The sequence below is a fragment of the Pristis pectinata genome, chromosome 32, assembly GCF_009764475.1.
Source record: "Pristis pectinata isolate sPriPec2 chromosome 32, sPriPec2.1.pri, whole genome shotgun sequence".
Taxonomy (NCBI): Eukaryota; Metazoa; Chordata; class Chondrichthyes; order Rhinopristiformes; family Pristidae; genus Pristis; species Pristis pectinata.
This window is the reverse complement of record NC_067436.1, coordinates 20,881,524-20,898,247: the sequence shown is the minus strand read 5'-3', so window position 1 is coordinate 20,898,247 and position 16,724 is coordinate 20,881,524. Positions and strand designations below refer to the sequence as shown.

At 41.9% G+C, this 16,724-nt stretch overlaps 1 protein-coding gene across 3 annotated transcripts in view; it reads left to right on the top strand.

Annotated features, from left to right (window-relative positions):
* The window catches only part of LOC127585322 (leucine-rich repeat-containing protein 49), a 90,166-nt gene extending 83,124 nt beyond the window's left edge, over positions 1 to 7,042 (top strand). For 2 of the 3 annotated variants that reach the window (XM_052042694.1, XM_052042696.1), the window contains 2 exons: positions 1,836 to 1,989; positions 4,751 to 6,981. In XM_052042694.1, coding sequence (XP_051898654.1) covers positions 1,836 to 1,989; positions 4,751 to 4,945 — 349 coding nt within the window. In that variant the 3' untranslated portion in view covers positions 4,946 to 6,981. Of the gene's footprint in view, positions 1 to 1,835; positions 1,990 to 4,750 lie in introns of all 3 variants that reach the window. The other variant, XM_052042695.1, reaches the window with a different exon arrangement.
* The last annotated feature ends 9,682 nt before the right edge of the window (positions 7,043 to 16,724 follow it).

The window sequence follows — 16,724 nt, the reverse complement described above, 5'->3', positions numbered from 1 at the left end:
ATGGAGCCATTGTGTTGGTTGATTTTCAAAATAAATGGGAAAAAAAATCACACACAAATGATTAAGCTTTAATCAGTAAGAATACAGCAGACAGCAGAGGGAACCTTTGGTTGATCTTCAGCAATTGGGAACTTGTTGAGTTTGACAACACAGATAGTGGAGAGGTTGAGAGATGGTGCAGCAGAATAGGCAACATCAGTATGCATGGGACAGTGTGTTGTGGGTGAGGCATGTAGATGAAGGGTAGGAGAGGACCCAGATGGGACCCTTCATAGGTGAAGATTTAGACACAGTAAGAGAATCAATGGCAGCAGATTGTTTCACCATGATTGAAGCAGTTCCTCTACTGAGTGTGGAGGATGGCTGTTGGGGCAGGTGGGCCAATTAACTCTGTTAAATTCTGAGAGAGGTAGTAGAGGCAGCTGGATCTTAGTAATTTATACAAACACAGAAAGTTCTGGAAATAGTTGTCAGGAGTACAGTGGTACAGAGACGTGTACAGTTGATCCAAAAACATTTCTTCATATTACACCACAGCAACTGCACAATCTAAATTCAAGCAACAAATTTTGAATAAATAGCTGGTCTCAGTAATTACCATGAAATTACAGGATTATCATGGAAATTCCATTCAGTTCACTGGTGTTCTTTAGGGAAGGAAACTTGCTGCCTTTACTTAATCTGCCCCTGTATGTGATTCCATACCATCAGTTTAGCTGACTCTTAATGCCACTTTGAAATGTACCATCCAGACATTCAGTTCTGAGGAATGGAAAGGTTAGTGCCAGGCTTCATCCTGTGAGCAATTAAAACTGATGCTCAATGTACAATGGGAGGCTTCTACCTGGCCTCCTCATGAGCGTTGACCCTCCTGTGACTGACTGCCCAGTCCCTTACCTGCACCTACATTTTGTGTAACCTGTTCCCTGAGCCAGCATCTGAGTGGTGAAGCCAAGAATTTCTCATAGAAAATAGCAGGTCCCATCCACTTCCCAGAAATTCTTCGACAGCTGCTTGTTCTCTCCCTGGCTCACTGCCTGATATCAGAAGACTCTGAATGGCTCTGGCACTCATAGATATTAAAAAGTAGTTTAAAAACATTAAAATATTAATCATGCTGTTAGAAATACTTAAGTATTTAAATTTCAATTAATGGTTTGAAGACTATGATAAATAATTAAGCACTACAGTTGAAAATTCTTCAAACAAGTAAATGCATTTAAGTTAACTCGATAACTGCTGGGAGGCTGCAGGAAGTTGGTGCTGCACTGCAGGAATCCAATCAGAAGGTCAGTGGTGAAAATTGTCATGAACTTCAGGACTTCCATGTTCATATGAGATATCATCAGATTGGACTGTCAATCTTGCCGTAACCTCAACAATATTATTGCTCCACTGAGTTCAAAGTTTCAGATTGAGGATCATTTCAGTTTTTAGATTTCCAGCATCTGCCTCTGTAGTAGCAACTTGATATTTACTTTGCTAAGGTTAAAAGCTTGCAATATTTCAACCATGTATATTTCATTCTTTGATTAATTAGTCCATTGCTCAGACATTCTGATGGTGTTGAGTGCTTTATGATGGCGCAGATTGATGTGAAATGAGGTGAATTACCAGCATCGCAAATTACAAAAGACACCTCTTTCCCCCTCCCCTCCCAGACCAAAATCGCCCCACACTTCAGGGAATATAACCTCCATTCTTGCTACTTCACCTGTCAGAATCACTTTGGCGTTTCCAGACCAGGTGCTTTATTACAAACTTTGCAATGACAGGTGTGTGGTTCAAAAGCCCAGGAAAGGAAATCCTCAAATTGTAACATTTTTTCTTCCAAGAAAGAAGCAACTGAATTTCATACTGGAAGGGAAAGGAAAGAAACCTGGCATTGTGATGGATGAGTGCAAGGACAACATAAAGCTTGGAGGCGAGAGCATAGGTCGTGCCGTCCTGAATTACTTCAATAAGGACATCACCACAGAACAATTAAAGGTAAATGCAGCCCAGACTTACAAACCATTGGGTTTTTGTTGCCTTTTGCTAGTGCACTCCGTGTGTATCACTTATTGTACTGTGGGAGACTCACAGCAAAAACATTATACTGATTTTTGGTAATGCTCAGGCTTCATCCCACTAGTTCCTGCTTCCCCCAGTGATTCACTTGTAACAACCAATACTGCAGCCCAGAGTCAAAGTCTGAATGCTCACTACCAGACACAACCCAAGTTTGAAGTGGTATTAACACTGTAATAAAACTGCACAGGACTCCAGAGAGTCATCAGTAGAATCTGAACAATATTGAAATTCACATTTTGTAGTGCAGTGATTAATAGAAAAGTGAAGTACAGTGAATATTTAAAATTAATTACTGTGAAAGGGTTGCTTTACTTGCGGATTTGATTATATCTCACAGCTATTGTTAACTAATGTTAGAGACTTCTGCATTAACTTTATACCTAAGAAAACAGGAAGCCAATCACAAGAAGAATACCTGTTTTGTTTGTCTACTACAGAGTCTACTGATAGAGGAAATTTAAAATGGGAATTAACAGATCCTTTACAATTTTAAGGAAACCACAGCCTGGTTAATAATTCATTAAAATTAAGAGAGCGATGAAATATATACTAAGGTTCATAATGCAAGGAAATACTATGTATATAACAGCCACTAGGACAGATAAGAAACATAAGAAATGGAAGCAGGAGCAAGCCATTTGGCCTTTCACATTTGCTCAGCCACTCAGTAAGATTACGGCTGCTCACCATTATGGGGCCACTTTCCTACATCAATAGAGTCGTAGAGTTGTACAGCACAGAAACAGGCCCTTCAGCCCACCACATTCATGCCAACCTCTTTGCCCATCTACACTAATCCCATTTACCTGCATAGGGACCAAATCCTTAGATATCTTGCCTATTTAAGTATCTGTCTAAATGCCTAACAGTAATTGTATCTGATTCCACCACCTCCTCTGACTCCATGTTCCAGATATAAACCACTCTCTGTGTAAAAGCAAAACTTGCCCCTCAAATCCCCTTTAAAACTCCTTCCTCTCACCCTAAACCTGTGCCCATCTGTTTTTGGTACCTTGGTTCCCTTCAAATCCAATAATTAGTCAACCTCTAGCACTTTACAAAAGTAAGTGTTTCATTCATTAAAATCCAAGGTTTGGGTTGCTATTGCGGCTGCTGTCTGAACTCATTTGAACGGAGTGTATTCTCATCCTTAAAGCTCCATCATGAATTATGAAATCCTGCCTGCTTACTGGAGGGCTGTACTGGAACGTTTAGACTGAAATAGATGAAATTTTTAATGCAAAAATCTTTACTCTGAAGTTATTAAATAAAATGGCAATTCAGTGATCTTGGAAAACAGGTACTTATTCTCTGGCAGATTTTGTTGCAAGGCCATCATTGTTTATTCTCATTGCATAGAGCATGTTATTTATTCATATCACACCGCCCATACTCTTTATTCTCTTTAATCAGTAAAATCCTTGTCACGCAGCAGTGTTTTTATTCTCATTACAAGGCTGGTGCACAATCATTATTCTCCTTTTGCATCCTGTTCTGATGAAGGGTCTCGAACCTGGAATATTAACTCTGTTTATCTTCACACAGATGCTGACAGGCATGCTGAGTGTTTCCAGCATTTTCTGTTTATATTTCGGATTTTCAGCATCTGCATTTTATGTGATTTTTCTCCCTGCATCAAACCTATATATAAAAAAAAAATCTGCCTTTCTTCTGAGTATTGGCTCATAGGGACCTACCTGCTATCAAGGAGTCAATCTGGTCAACCTTCACTGTAATCCCTCTACTGATCGTAAAGAGACCAGACCTGCACACAGTATTCCCGATACCAAGGGCCTATATAATTGCAGTAAAACATGTTTACTCTGTTAATCAAATCATCTTGCAATTAAAGCCAACATGACATTTCCTTTCCCAATTACTTGCTGTATCTGAGCGTTAACACTCAAGCAATTCCTGCCTAAGGACACCCTTGCCCCTTTGGGCACCAACAACTTTCTATCTCTTAGCCTTTTAAAAAAGTATTCAACCTTTCTATTTTTTCTTCCAAAATAGATTACCTCATTTTTTTCCCACTTTGTATTCCTTTGGCCCTGCCTATTCCTTCAGCCTTCCAAAGCCATTTGGTATCCTTCTCACAGCTCACAGTGCCCCTCACCCCCACCCCCAGCTTTGTTTCATCAGCAAACTTGGATATATTATACTTGACTCTCTCATCTAAATAATTGATGTAGACTACGAACAACTGAGATATTAGCACTGATCCCTGTGGCACAATCTGACAATGACCCGTTCAATCCTACTCCTTTGTTTTCTGTTCTTTAACCAAACTGCAGTTCATGCCAATATATTACCCCAATGCATGCACTTATTTAAGTATCTCTTGTGCAGCCCCTATTGAAGGTTTTGTGAAAGTCCAAATATGTCACATCAATTGGACAGCTTAAAGTGAATTTGCTGCATTTTTTTTTAGATTTTTGAACAGTGATCTCTAAATCTGACTCAGATCTAGTGGCAAAGATTCACCCATTCTGTCAGGAGAAAAGACGGAAAATGCTGACAATACTCAGCAAGTCAGGTTGCTTTTATGGAGACAGAAACAGTTAACATTTCAGAGCAAAGATACAAGATTTGGAATGTGCAGTCAAAGAAGTCATGTTTATCTGTACAATAATTTTTATTCAGTAATCCTTTACTTTTTCCCCTTATTTAATATCAGGAAACTAAGATGTTCTGCCAAGTATACGTGCAGGGACTGGTTAAAGATGCAGCCCTTATTGATGTTAAAAATGAATCCCTACACAAGCTGTGGCCACAGATCTTCATTGAACTTGTGCGAGACTGTGTCATCCAGATGAGCAATAAAAACTCTCATATGAAACTGTGCCTGAAGAACATAATGGAACAGAAATGAAGAGAACAGCGGAATACACTTCAGCTTTTGTTCACATACATCCTCTGCCATTGGAGAGCTGTCAGCACCTGAATCACACCATCTGCATTTACAAAGTCCACGGAATTGTTTCTTCAGCATTTGGACTTCATTAGAACAAGTATTGCCAAATCACAGTTTTTAAGAAACCTGCATTAAGAAACTGAAATCACATTGGGGGTGTGCATACCATTGAAAAGGAAGCCAAAGCCATTGTTAAACCAGACTTCCCCTTTGATTGCGGGTACACAGAACAGTGCCGCAGAACAGACTGCTTATGTAGGTATTCCATTGAGAGTGGCACTGCTAGTATCACCTGCTGATTGTGGGTTTAGACCAAAGGTGTGCTAACTGAATGTTTTTTCCTCTGATAACATGTTAAGGTGTGCTCGGATGATGTAGTGCTTGTACACAGAGTCACAACTTGTGAATTCCAACTCACTGTTTACTCATTAATGTTGCAGATATGTGGATATGTAGAGCTCACTGGGGATCTCTGGTAAAAATCAGTTTCTTGCAAGGTGTTACACCACAGCAGTTTAATGGTAGATTTTATTCTAATTAGGATAATTTCTTGTCTAGATTTGAATTGGATAAAGCTTGAAAAGTGAACTGCAAATGATCTGTCAGCAGCAGAATTGTTCCTATTTTAATAATAAGTGGGACTGAGCCTTTTCCAGGATCATTGTGGAACTCTGAGGGTACTTGGCCTATTTCAGGTTTGCACATCTGTCTGGGATTGCTTTATGTGTGCACCATGGGATCCATTGTTTGTCTGTTCATTGGCTTCACTTGGTCCCAAGACTTTCAGCCATTAGATTAGGCACCAATTACAGTCACTTGTGGGAACCAGATTTCCACAGTAATTGTGTTCCATGTTCTTTGTTTCATTAGGCAGGTGTCACTATTAACTCTTGACTGAAGAGGATTTTACAGTGTGATTTTTTTTTTTGCCAAATCCACTTTATCTAACTGAATGAAATTGGAGATTGGATGCTGTTTTAGTGTTTATCAGACTACTGCAGGGAAAAGAGCAAATATTATGCATAGCTTTGATAACATTTGATGTTTAATAGCTAACTTCTTGTCTCACTACAGATGCACAGGATGAAATAGGTCATCAGTCTTGGTCAATTTGACTCTTCAGTTGGACTTTAACTGCACTTGAACCTTAACACCATCTATCTGCCTCTGCTCCACAATCTTCAATATCCTTTCCCAACAAAAATCTAACAATCTCAGCAAAACTGTGCCCAAGACCAACTGTGTTAAAATTAAAATATTATCCAATGATGTGGTAATTAAAATAGCCAACTCACCACATCAAGTCTTTAATGCCAAAGATGTACCATTATTTACTTCATTGAATGTCCCATCATGAATTTGATTTAAGGCAGTACACACATTAACATTAGGTTGGTTGCAGTACACTAGGCACTATGCTGCAGTAGGTCTGTCGTTGGGTACTTGATGTGGATTTATTCTGGTGTTGTGTGCCAAGTGTGCATTAGATCGATGTTGGGCACTTCACATGCCTTCGGTCTGGGCATTGAATATACATCAGATCACACTGTATGCTTGTTGGCAAAATGCACATTTGTCCTTGGAGAAGTTAGTTGACTGAAAATACAAGAAGTTACATTTGACAGTTTAAGTAAAACAGTATGAGATTTTAAAAAAATGTTTTAGCTTTTCACCTGAAAAGTTGGCATAATTTGCTTGGAATTGTTCTGTTCTGTTGGGGATCTGTACTGGAGGTTTCTCTGTTCAGTGGTGTGTGATACAGGAAACACAGAATTAATCAATTCAGAATTTCTGGTTTATGAGTGAGATTTTATCATTTCAATAATTAATCAAATATTCAATTTAAATTCGGTCAGTGACTAGGCTGACATCAATTGTTGAAATTTACATACTATTCATTATTCTAATATTTTATATGCTTGTTTAATTGATGTAATGCACTAACAATGATTTTCAGACTACATAATTGCCAGTACATTGTTTATTTCTCAATGAGATTTAATTTTTGCTCATTGGTTCCAAAATAAGAATATTATTAAAGTTTGTTTCAAATTCATTAATTATTGTTTGATTTTTCCACCAACAATCCAGGCACAAAGCAGTTCCTACTGTGGGCCAAAATGGACCTTCCACAGAAACAGCTGTTGTGTGTGGCATGCCTGGGGTGAACAGCAAACTCCCTCTCACTTGAGGACAGGCTTCCCACTGATGGACTGTATCACTCATACTAAAGAGATTGCACTTCTACAGCTCTGTCCATGGCCTTGGGATGTTTTAGCTCCACTCAGGTACTGTTGAAGTGTAGCCAGTGTTGTAAAGTATGAAATCAGGACTATTAAGAAATAACGTTCACAGAGCAATTAATTTTGATGAATTGAACACTTCTGGGTGTCTATAAAAATAGGGTTTATTGACAAACTAACCAGATCATCATTTCTCAAAAGACCCGCTGTCCTCATAGAAACTGTGTAGCACCACAGATTGTGTCACAGACATGTTGTTCCCCTCACCTTTGATGTTAATATGGAATTCGACGTTATCAGTCTTAGCTTATAGTTAATGAGGATAGCACATTCTTGTCCACTTCTGGTGACAGAAAAATTGCAACATGGAATTTCAGGGCAAAGTTGATATAGATTTGGCAATGGACAGAACTTTACAGCAGTAGTAAATGGTTATATTCATACAGGAGCAAAAATATACAGCAGTTTCCCCATCCTAGGCCCAACATTAGGACCTCTGCTCTTTCTAATACATAAAATCACCTGAACCTGCATGTCCAGACACAATGCCAAAGCTTCTAGATGAAACAATGAAGAGGATAACTGTTTTCAGCAAGACTTTGATGAAGTGAGCTGCCTTATGGCAGATATATGTCAAATTTCACATTTTCATACAACATAGAAGGAGGTTTTTTCTGCCCATCAGCTCCAATCCTTCTCCCACTAATTTTCCCTGTAACCTATTCTCACCATATTTCTATCAACTCTGTCCCCAGATTCCATCAGTCACCTACAGGAGCAATTTATAATGACCAATTACCCTCTCAACCCTCACATACAAAGTAGGAGGAAACTGGAACACCTGGAGGAAACCCATGTAGTCACAGGAGAATGTGAAAATTCCACACAGTCAGCATCTGAGCTCTGGATCAGACCTGGGTCACCAGAGTGTGAGGCAGTAGCTCTACAAGCTGTGCCACTGTGCAATAAAGTAGGAATTGATGGATCCAAGTAACAAGAATGGGAAAGGAAATATGAACTAAGCGGTACAATGGTAGGGAATTACAAGAACGGAGAGTCCTGGAGTTGTAAGGAGAAACAAGTATAGAAAGGTTTCTAAAAAGGCATAAGGACACCTTCTGTTTATAAAGATGAGCAGAATTCATTAGTGAGTAGTTATGCAAAGGCTTTATAAATCGCATAAGATCTTAGCTGAGATATTGTGTTAATTCTTGGCAGCATACTTTTTAAATAAAGATGTCAGACTGTTGAAATTTTCTGGAAGGTCCCAGGGACAGGGGTTTTAATTTGGGTAAGTGGCTAAAGAAATTGGATCTACATTCTTTGTTGTTTAGAAGAATGAGGGGTGATCATGAAGGGGTGCACAAGGTAGATATTGAGATGTTTCCGCTAGTGGGACAGTCTTGAAAGAGAGAACACAGTTACAAGATTGTGGGTAATCATTTAAAGCTGATCTTTTCTCAGAGGGTAGTGAATCTCTGGAATTCATGGGGAGGCTGGATGACTGGGGATATTTAAAGGGAAAGTAGGTAAGTTTATAAAAGATCAGGGAGTTGAGACCTCTGGGGAACTGGCACAAAAGAGGAGATCAGCATCATCATGTTGATTGGTGGGTCAGGTTCGAGTGACAGACTCCTGCTCCTTCCTTCTTATGTTCTCAATGCTCTCCAATGCAGGGGCTAAGCAATTTTCTCATGATTTGGGCATTCATAGGTCAACCTCACCAGTCTTGACCATTTTAACATTTTTTTTTTACAATTTCCAGTGTCTTCTAGGTTTCCTCTAGGCTCCCATTAATCCTTCCACTGACCTCCATCGTTCTGCATTCATCTGGTCTTGCATCCTTCCCAGGATGTGCTTAGCAACTGAAACAAAATGTCTTCAAATATCTCTGGGTTCTGAGGGATAACTGGATCACTTTCAAATACGTGACAATGTTGTCTCCCGCTATCTTGTGGGAAATTGCAGATAAAGATCTTCATCTTTAACAGTTCAGACGTGGTGAAATTATCCACTCTGGTCCTCACAGTTCCTGCAGTGGTCAGCATTTAATCCAGCAGGTACAGCCAGCTCTCAGAGGGACAGACCACAGTGCAATCATCAGTCCTACCAGTGCAGGGAAGTGTTGCTACTGGATGAATGAATGCTGTAGTGGTGGGAGGGGTTCAGCAGTAGGTGAGAACTCCTAAGGGTTTAGGGGGACCTGGGCAAGCTGGTGAAGAATAGTGCCTCAGGTGGCGTATTTTTGTTTATGCAAGGGGACCACGAAGAATCTCCAGGGTGACAGAGATCTTCCAGGGTTACAACCAGGTGCTCCTGGTAGGAGGTTGCCAGGGAAGATTCTGCAGGATGTGAATCAGTCTATAAGCACATTCATCTGTGGGCTAAAGGAAAAGTAGGCCAAGTCTTCACTCCTTGCTTGCGGGGTTTGGGTAACCTCCTTGTGCAGCAAATTGAGATGTGACGAGGAACAGCAGTAGCAGCCTGAGGCTAGGAAATTGAAAGTGATGGTGACTTGACCCTGAGTGACCGTCACCCTGACCTGACAGACGAAGCATTCGAGGCAGAGGAGCAGATGAAGCTGTATCTGAGGCTGTAGGAGGTCACAGATCTCAACAATGACAAAGTGTGAGTGTTGACCCTTGAGATTAGTAAAACCTGTTTATACTGTGAATAAATATGTACTTTTGCTTGGCAGACAGATTCTCACTGTAGATAAGTTTTACATTGTCTACGACTATCGAAGTCATTTGAGGGAAGTTTAGGCCAGAAAAAAAGGTTCCAGAGAGAATGAAAATCCCATTTAAAATAAATTGAGATGAGCTTCCTGACAGATGATAGGGTTCCCAGAAATTTATGCAAAACTGCTCCCTTCCAGATTAAGCCAATTTTGATTGCACCACATTTTTACTGGGGATCTGTCAATGAATTTCCAGTCTAAGACACTGAATCTTTCAGTTGATGTAGCTGGTGATCACACTCAACTCCTTGAAACTAGACTTTTGCTGAAAGTAAGAAATGCTTACTTCAGTGCCACTCAATTGAATGTGGACTTTTCCCTTGTGAAATCTGATAACAATCTTTTCTGTGTCACTTTGCCTCATTCTGTTAGTTGGATTGGACATCACCCAGTTTGGATTGTGCTTGCCCTTCTGATGTGCTTTGAACATCTGACATGTAACAAGTGACATCATTCCTCATGAACTTATCCCTGTGGAGCTCTGCCAGGTAAAATTAGTGACTAGGTTTTAGTTGTCCTCTGTCCATTACATACCTTCTATCCTTTGGACATTAATCCTCTTGTACTGCTGACCACCACCCACCAATCCCACCCTCATATTTCCTACATCTCACATTGCAATAGAGATGGAGACCATTAAGCTAATCTAGTCCAGGTCTCGAAGCATTCACATTCAGCCCATTACCCCACTGAATTTCCCTGTCTCTCTCTCATGTTCATAACCACCCCACCCACTCAATTCTCATAGCATCCCCCTACACTAGGGGTAATTTACAGCAGACAGTTAATCTACTGGTATGTCTTTGGAATATGGGGGGGGGAAATCGGAGACCAGAGGAACCCAATGGACACAGAGGAGCATACAAGCTCCACACAGACAGCACTGGAGGCTAGCAGGCAATAGTGCTGGGCTGTGAGGCAATGCCTCCACAGTGCCTCCAACCCTGATCACTGGCTCTCTAACTCCCTGAACTCCAGAACTCCGAAACTCCTGATCATTGACCTCCCACCCCTCCCAAACTCCCTGAGCCCTGATTGGCATCCCTGACCTACCCAAGCTTCCCTGAACAAGGCTCCAATTTCAACCATTTCTAACACAAAATACTAAGCCTCGCACCAGGCTTGTTGTGCTATCTCACCTTCCATGGCCCCCAAATCTGGCCTCGGTCACAGACCCTGCTAATTTCTTCTGTGTGCTTCTTCAGGCACTTGGAGGTTTTCCCATCAGGAAGGCAGTAATGATGCTGAGAATAAAAAGAAGTAAGTTTGGTCTGAAAGTTTACCATTCTAAGAATTAAATGGAAACGTTAAAAGATGTCAACTTGTACTTACTTCCACCTCATAATCTGGGATATTAAGATCATCAACCTACCTGCCAGAACATTGGAAATGCTTTGCATATCATTACTATTTCTGCCCCAAGAAATACCTTCAACTGACAAATTAGATGGAAATCTAATTTTTAATTATTTTTAATTAATTTAATTTATAAAAAAATTAAAATAAATTTAAAAAAAAAGAATTTTCTCCTACTTTTTGATTGTCCCAACCAGAAAATCTGTGGTTGAGTATTTCCAACTGAATTCTTTCTTGGTATACCTAATTCTTAGGAAGGAAGGATGTGTTGACATTGGAGAGGGTTCAGAGGAGACTTACGAGGATGATTCCAGGAATGAAAGGGCTTACGTATGAGGAGCGTTTGTCGGCTCTTGGACTGTACTCGCTGGAGTACAGAAGAATGAGAGGGGACCTCATAGCGACATTTAAAATATTGATAGGAAAGGACAGAGTAGATGTGGCTAGGCTGTTTCCCTTGGTGGGTGAGTCCAGGACCAGAGGGCACAATCTTAGAATTAGAGGGTACAGTTTCAAAACAGAGATGAGGAAAAATTTCTTCAGCCAGAGGGTGGTGAATTTGTGGAACTCCTTGCCACGTACAGCAGTGGAGGCCAGATCAGTGGGGGCGTTCAAGGAGGAGATAGATAGATATCTAAATAGTCAGGATATCAAGGGATATGGGGATAAGGCCGGTAATTGGGATTAGAATAGTTTTTTTTCTTCTTCTTCTTCTTCCCCCATTCCCCATTTCTCATTTCTATTTCCCTTTCCTTGGAGCAGACTCAATGGGCCGAATGGCCTGCTTCTGCTCCCTTGTCTTATGATCTTGTAATTTACAGGTTCTCTCTTAGCCCGTTATTTTTTATTTCAATATCCTTTCCCCATTATACAGAGCTGCCCTCCTTAGATGGAGAAAACCTGGAGAGGTTTTCTAATCCCAAATAGAATTGTCAGACCCACTGGTTTCCAGATTAATCTCCAAAAATGGGCGGCAGTTTTTCACTGCGGTGAGCCTGGACAAGCAGCAGCATGCTGGAAGGTTATTTCTGAAAGCCTGTCCGTTGCTTTTCCAAACTGCTACCAAAGATCGTGCTTCAAATAGATCACAGTGCTACTTAAGAAAGAAAAAAAAAATTCATTTTAATAGCACCTTTCACATCCCCAGACTTCCTAAATCACTTTGCAGCTAATGAGTAATTTTTGAAGTGCAGTTAACTTGTGCAAATCAATATGTTTTATATAGGAAATCAGTGGTTCTCAAACACTGGTATTTTGGAGAAATATTGACCAGGCCACCAGAAGTCCATGTCCACCTTCTAATGAGGCTGTTAGGTCTTTTATACTCACCTAGAGAGGCAGAGAGCCCTCAACTTATATCAGTGTAGAAGAAAAAACCTCTGACAGCACAAAGCTCAGGTTCTGGAGTGAGTTTTATCTCTAAAATCTCTCAGTTGAGAAGTAGTCAAAATATTGAACATGCAGGTTAAGCATGAGATGTTTGCCAGTGTATGATCCCTGAAAGTGCGAGCACAGTTAGATCAAGTAATGAAGAAGGCATATGGGATGCTTTCCTTCAGCAGCTGGGGCATGGAGTGTGGAGTATAAGAGCAAAGGAGGTCTTGGTACAACTATGTAATATGCTGGTTCGTCCGCAGCTGGAATATTATGTGTAGTTTTGGTCGCCACACGAGAGGAAAGACGTGATTGCACTGGAGAGGATGCAGAGAAGGTTCACCAGAATGTTGCCTGAGATGGAACATTTCAGTTATGAGGAGAAACTGGACAGCTGGGTTTGTTTTCTTTGGAGCAGAGGAGGCTAAAGGGGAACCTGATAGAGTTTTACAAAATTACAAGGCATAGATAGGGTAAATATGCCCCCATGGCAGAAGTGTCTAAGATCAGAGGGCATATGTTTGAGGTGAGGTTTACAGGAGATCTGGGGAAGAATCTTTTCACCCAAAGGGTGGTTGCAATTGGAAGGCATGGATTGAGGAGGTGGTGGAGGCAGGTACTGTCACAACATTCAAACAGTACCTGGAAAAGCAGTTGAAATCACCAATACATAAAGGGTACGGAACAAGTGCTGGTAAATGGGATTGATGATCAGCATTGGATGTGATGGGCTGAAGGGCCTGTTTCTGTGCTGGCTGACTCTATGAAATGCACACTGGCTCACGCGATGCTAACATGGTCCTTCGAAGGTACAGGTCCTCTCCAGGTTATGACAGGGTTCCGATCCTGTGAACTGTTCATAACCCGAACAGTTCACAAGTTGGAAATGCAGCCGCAAACCAACTTGCCACACAGCGGATGATGTGTGCAGTCCCACAGCAGCTGGCAAATCCATCCCACCGGTGTCCCAAACAATCCTTGGTATGTACAGACTGTTCGTAGGTCAGGTGTTCGTAACCTGGAGAGGGCCTGTACTTGATTCTAGATTTGTTTGCTGAACTAACGAATCAGCAGGTTGTTGCTGTGTTCCCTGCTGTCCACGTTTTAACAAGCTCTTCACACACTTGTTCACCCACTCCAGCTTTCACATTCCCAGCAACAGTGCCCAATGTTGCTCTGTCTCAAGTCGAGTGAACTGCTCGTGCTACTTCAGAGGCTGTTGCCATCTTTATACATCCTCTTCAAGTCTTTCATTTGCTCTCTGCCGTGGAACTTCATCTTTTCTTCATGTTTCCTGGGATTACCATGAACTATAGCTCTGGCTGAGTGAAATCACACATTTTAAGCTTGGGTCCCGTATCCATTAGAGCCAGCACTGTACCCTGAACCCCAATCGATGGTCAATGGTGCACATGGCTTAGGGTCTCTGGGTTTGACTCTCTTCACTACATATCTATTGGGACCACTGCCACACCCCTGAGAGATGGAGTTACAAATTCTCTATCCTGTCTCCCTCACTTGTGTATTTAACAGAGGAGCAGACAGTGTACTATTCCCTGACCTTGTATATCGAATGCCTGCTGCAGGGGCAATGCTGTCTCATTCTTCTTTAGCCACTTCTGCTTTCAAAACAGCAAGAAACATCTCCCAGTAATTTACTGTGGGTTGTTTGCATGAATGAAAACTTACTTCCTTTGTCCTTTTCTCTCAGTTGGAACACTTGTGTGTCCTTCCTCCACATCCCCTAATTGTCGCATCAGACAGCTGCTCGTGCTGTTGGAGACGACTACTCCATCTGGTCACTGAAACTGCTGCATTTAAATCCCTTTGTGGGTTGCTATCTTTGCCCTAATTCAACAGGGGGTACATTCCTCATCCCAACCCATAACATCAGGATATCTATACATATCATAGAACATAGAACAATTACAGCACAGTTTAGACCCTTCGGCCCACAAAGCTGTGCCGAACATGTCCCTACCCTAGAAATTATTAGGCTTACCCATAGCCCTCTATTTTACTCAGCTCCATGTACCGATCTAACAGTTGCTTGAAAGACCCTATCGTATCCGCCTCCACCACCGTTTCTGGCAGCCCATTACACGCACTCACCACTCTGTGAGTAAAAAAACTTACCCCTGACATCTCTAAATCTACTTCCCAGCACCTTAAACCTATGTCCTCTTGTGGCCACCAATTCAGCCCTGGGGAAAAGCCTCTGACTATCTACCTTATCGATACCTCTCATCATCTTATACACCTCTATCAGGTCCCCCCTCATCCTCCGTCGCTCCAAGGAGAAAAGGCCGAGTTCCCTCAACCTGCTTTCATAAGGCATGCTCTGCATTCCAGGCAGCATCCTTGTAAATGTCCTCTGCACCCACTCTATGGCTTCCACATCTTTCCTGTAGTGAGGCAACCAGAACTGAGCACAGTACTCCAAGTGGGGTCTGACCAGGGACCTATATAGCTGCAACAATACCTCACGGCTCCTAAATTCAATTCCACGATTGATGAAGGACAATACACCATATGCTGCCTTAACCACAGAGTCAACCTGCGCCGCCACCTTGAATGTCCTATGGACTCGGACCCCAAGATCCCTCTGATCCTCCACACTGCCAAGAGTCCTACCGTTAATACTATATTCCGCCAACATATTTGACCTACCAAAATGAACCACTTCACACTTATCTGGGTTGAGCTGCATCTGCCACTTCTCAGCCCAACTCTGCATCCTATCTATGTCCCTCTGTAACCTCTGACAGCCCTCCAAACTATCCACAACACCCCCAACCTTCGTGTCATCTGCAAACTTACTAACCCACCCCTCCACTTCCTCATCCAGGTCGTTTATAAAAATCACAAGTAGCAAGGGTCCCACTACAGATCCCTGAGGTACACCACTGGTCACCGACTTCCACTCAGAATATGACCCTTCAACAACCACTCTTTGCCTTCTGTGGGCCAGCCAGTTCTGGATCCAAACTGCAATGTCCCCTTGGATCCCATGTCTCCTCACCTTCTCCGTAAGCCTCACATGGGGTACCTTATCAAACGGCTGAAATCCATATACACTACATCTACTGCTCTCCCTTCATCGATGTGCTTAGTCACATCCTCAAAAAATTCAATCAGGCTTGTAAGGCAGGACCTGCCCTTGACAAAGCCATGCTGACTATTCCTAATCAAATTATACCTCTCCAAATGTTCATAAATCCTGCCTCTCAGGATCTTCTCCATCAGCTTACCAACCACTGAGGTAAGACTCACCGGTCTATAATTTCCTGGGCTATCCCTACTCCCCTTCTTGAATAAGGGAACAACATCCGCAACCCTCCAATCTTCCGGAACCTCTCCTGTCTCCATGGACAACGCAAAGATCATCGTCAGAGGCTCCGCAATCTCCTCCCTCGCCTCCCACAGTAACCCGGGGTACATCTCATCCGGTCCCGGCGACTTATCCAACTTGATGCTTTCCAAAAGTTTCAGCACCACCTCTTTCCTAATATCTACATGCTCAAGCTTTTCAGGCCGCTGCAACTCCCCACTACAATCCCCCAGATCTTTTTCCGTGGTGAATACTGACGTAAAGTATTCATTAAGTACCTCCGCTATTTCTTCCGGATCCATACACACTTTCCCACTGCTGCACCTGATAGGCCCTATCCTTTCGCATTTCATCCTCTTACTCTTCACATACTTGTAGAACGCCTTGGGGTTTTCCTTAATCCTGCCTGCCAAGGCCTTCTCATGTCCCCTTCTGGCTCTCCTAATCTCTTTCTTAAATTCCTTCCTTTTAGCCTTGTACTTCTCCAGGTCGCTAACATTACCTAGCTCTCTGTACCTTTTGTATGCTTTTCTTTTCCTTTTGACTAGATTTATTATAGCCTTCGTACACCACGGTTCCTGTATCCTATCATGACTCCCATCTCATCGGAACATGTCTATGCAGAGCTCCACACAAATAGCCCCTGAATATTTGCCACATATCTTCTGTACTTTTCCCAGAGAACATCTGTTC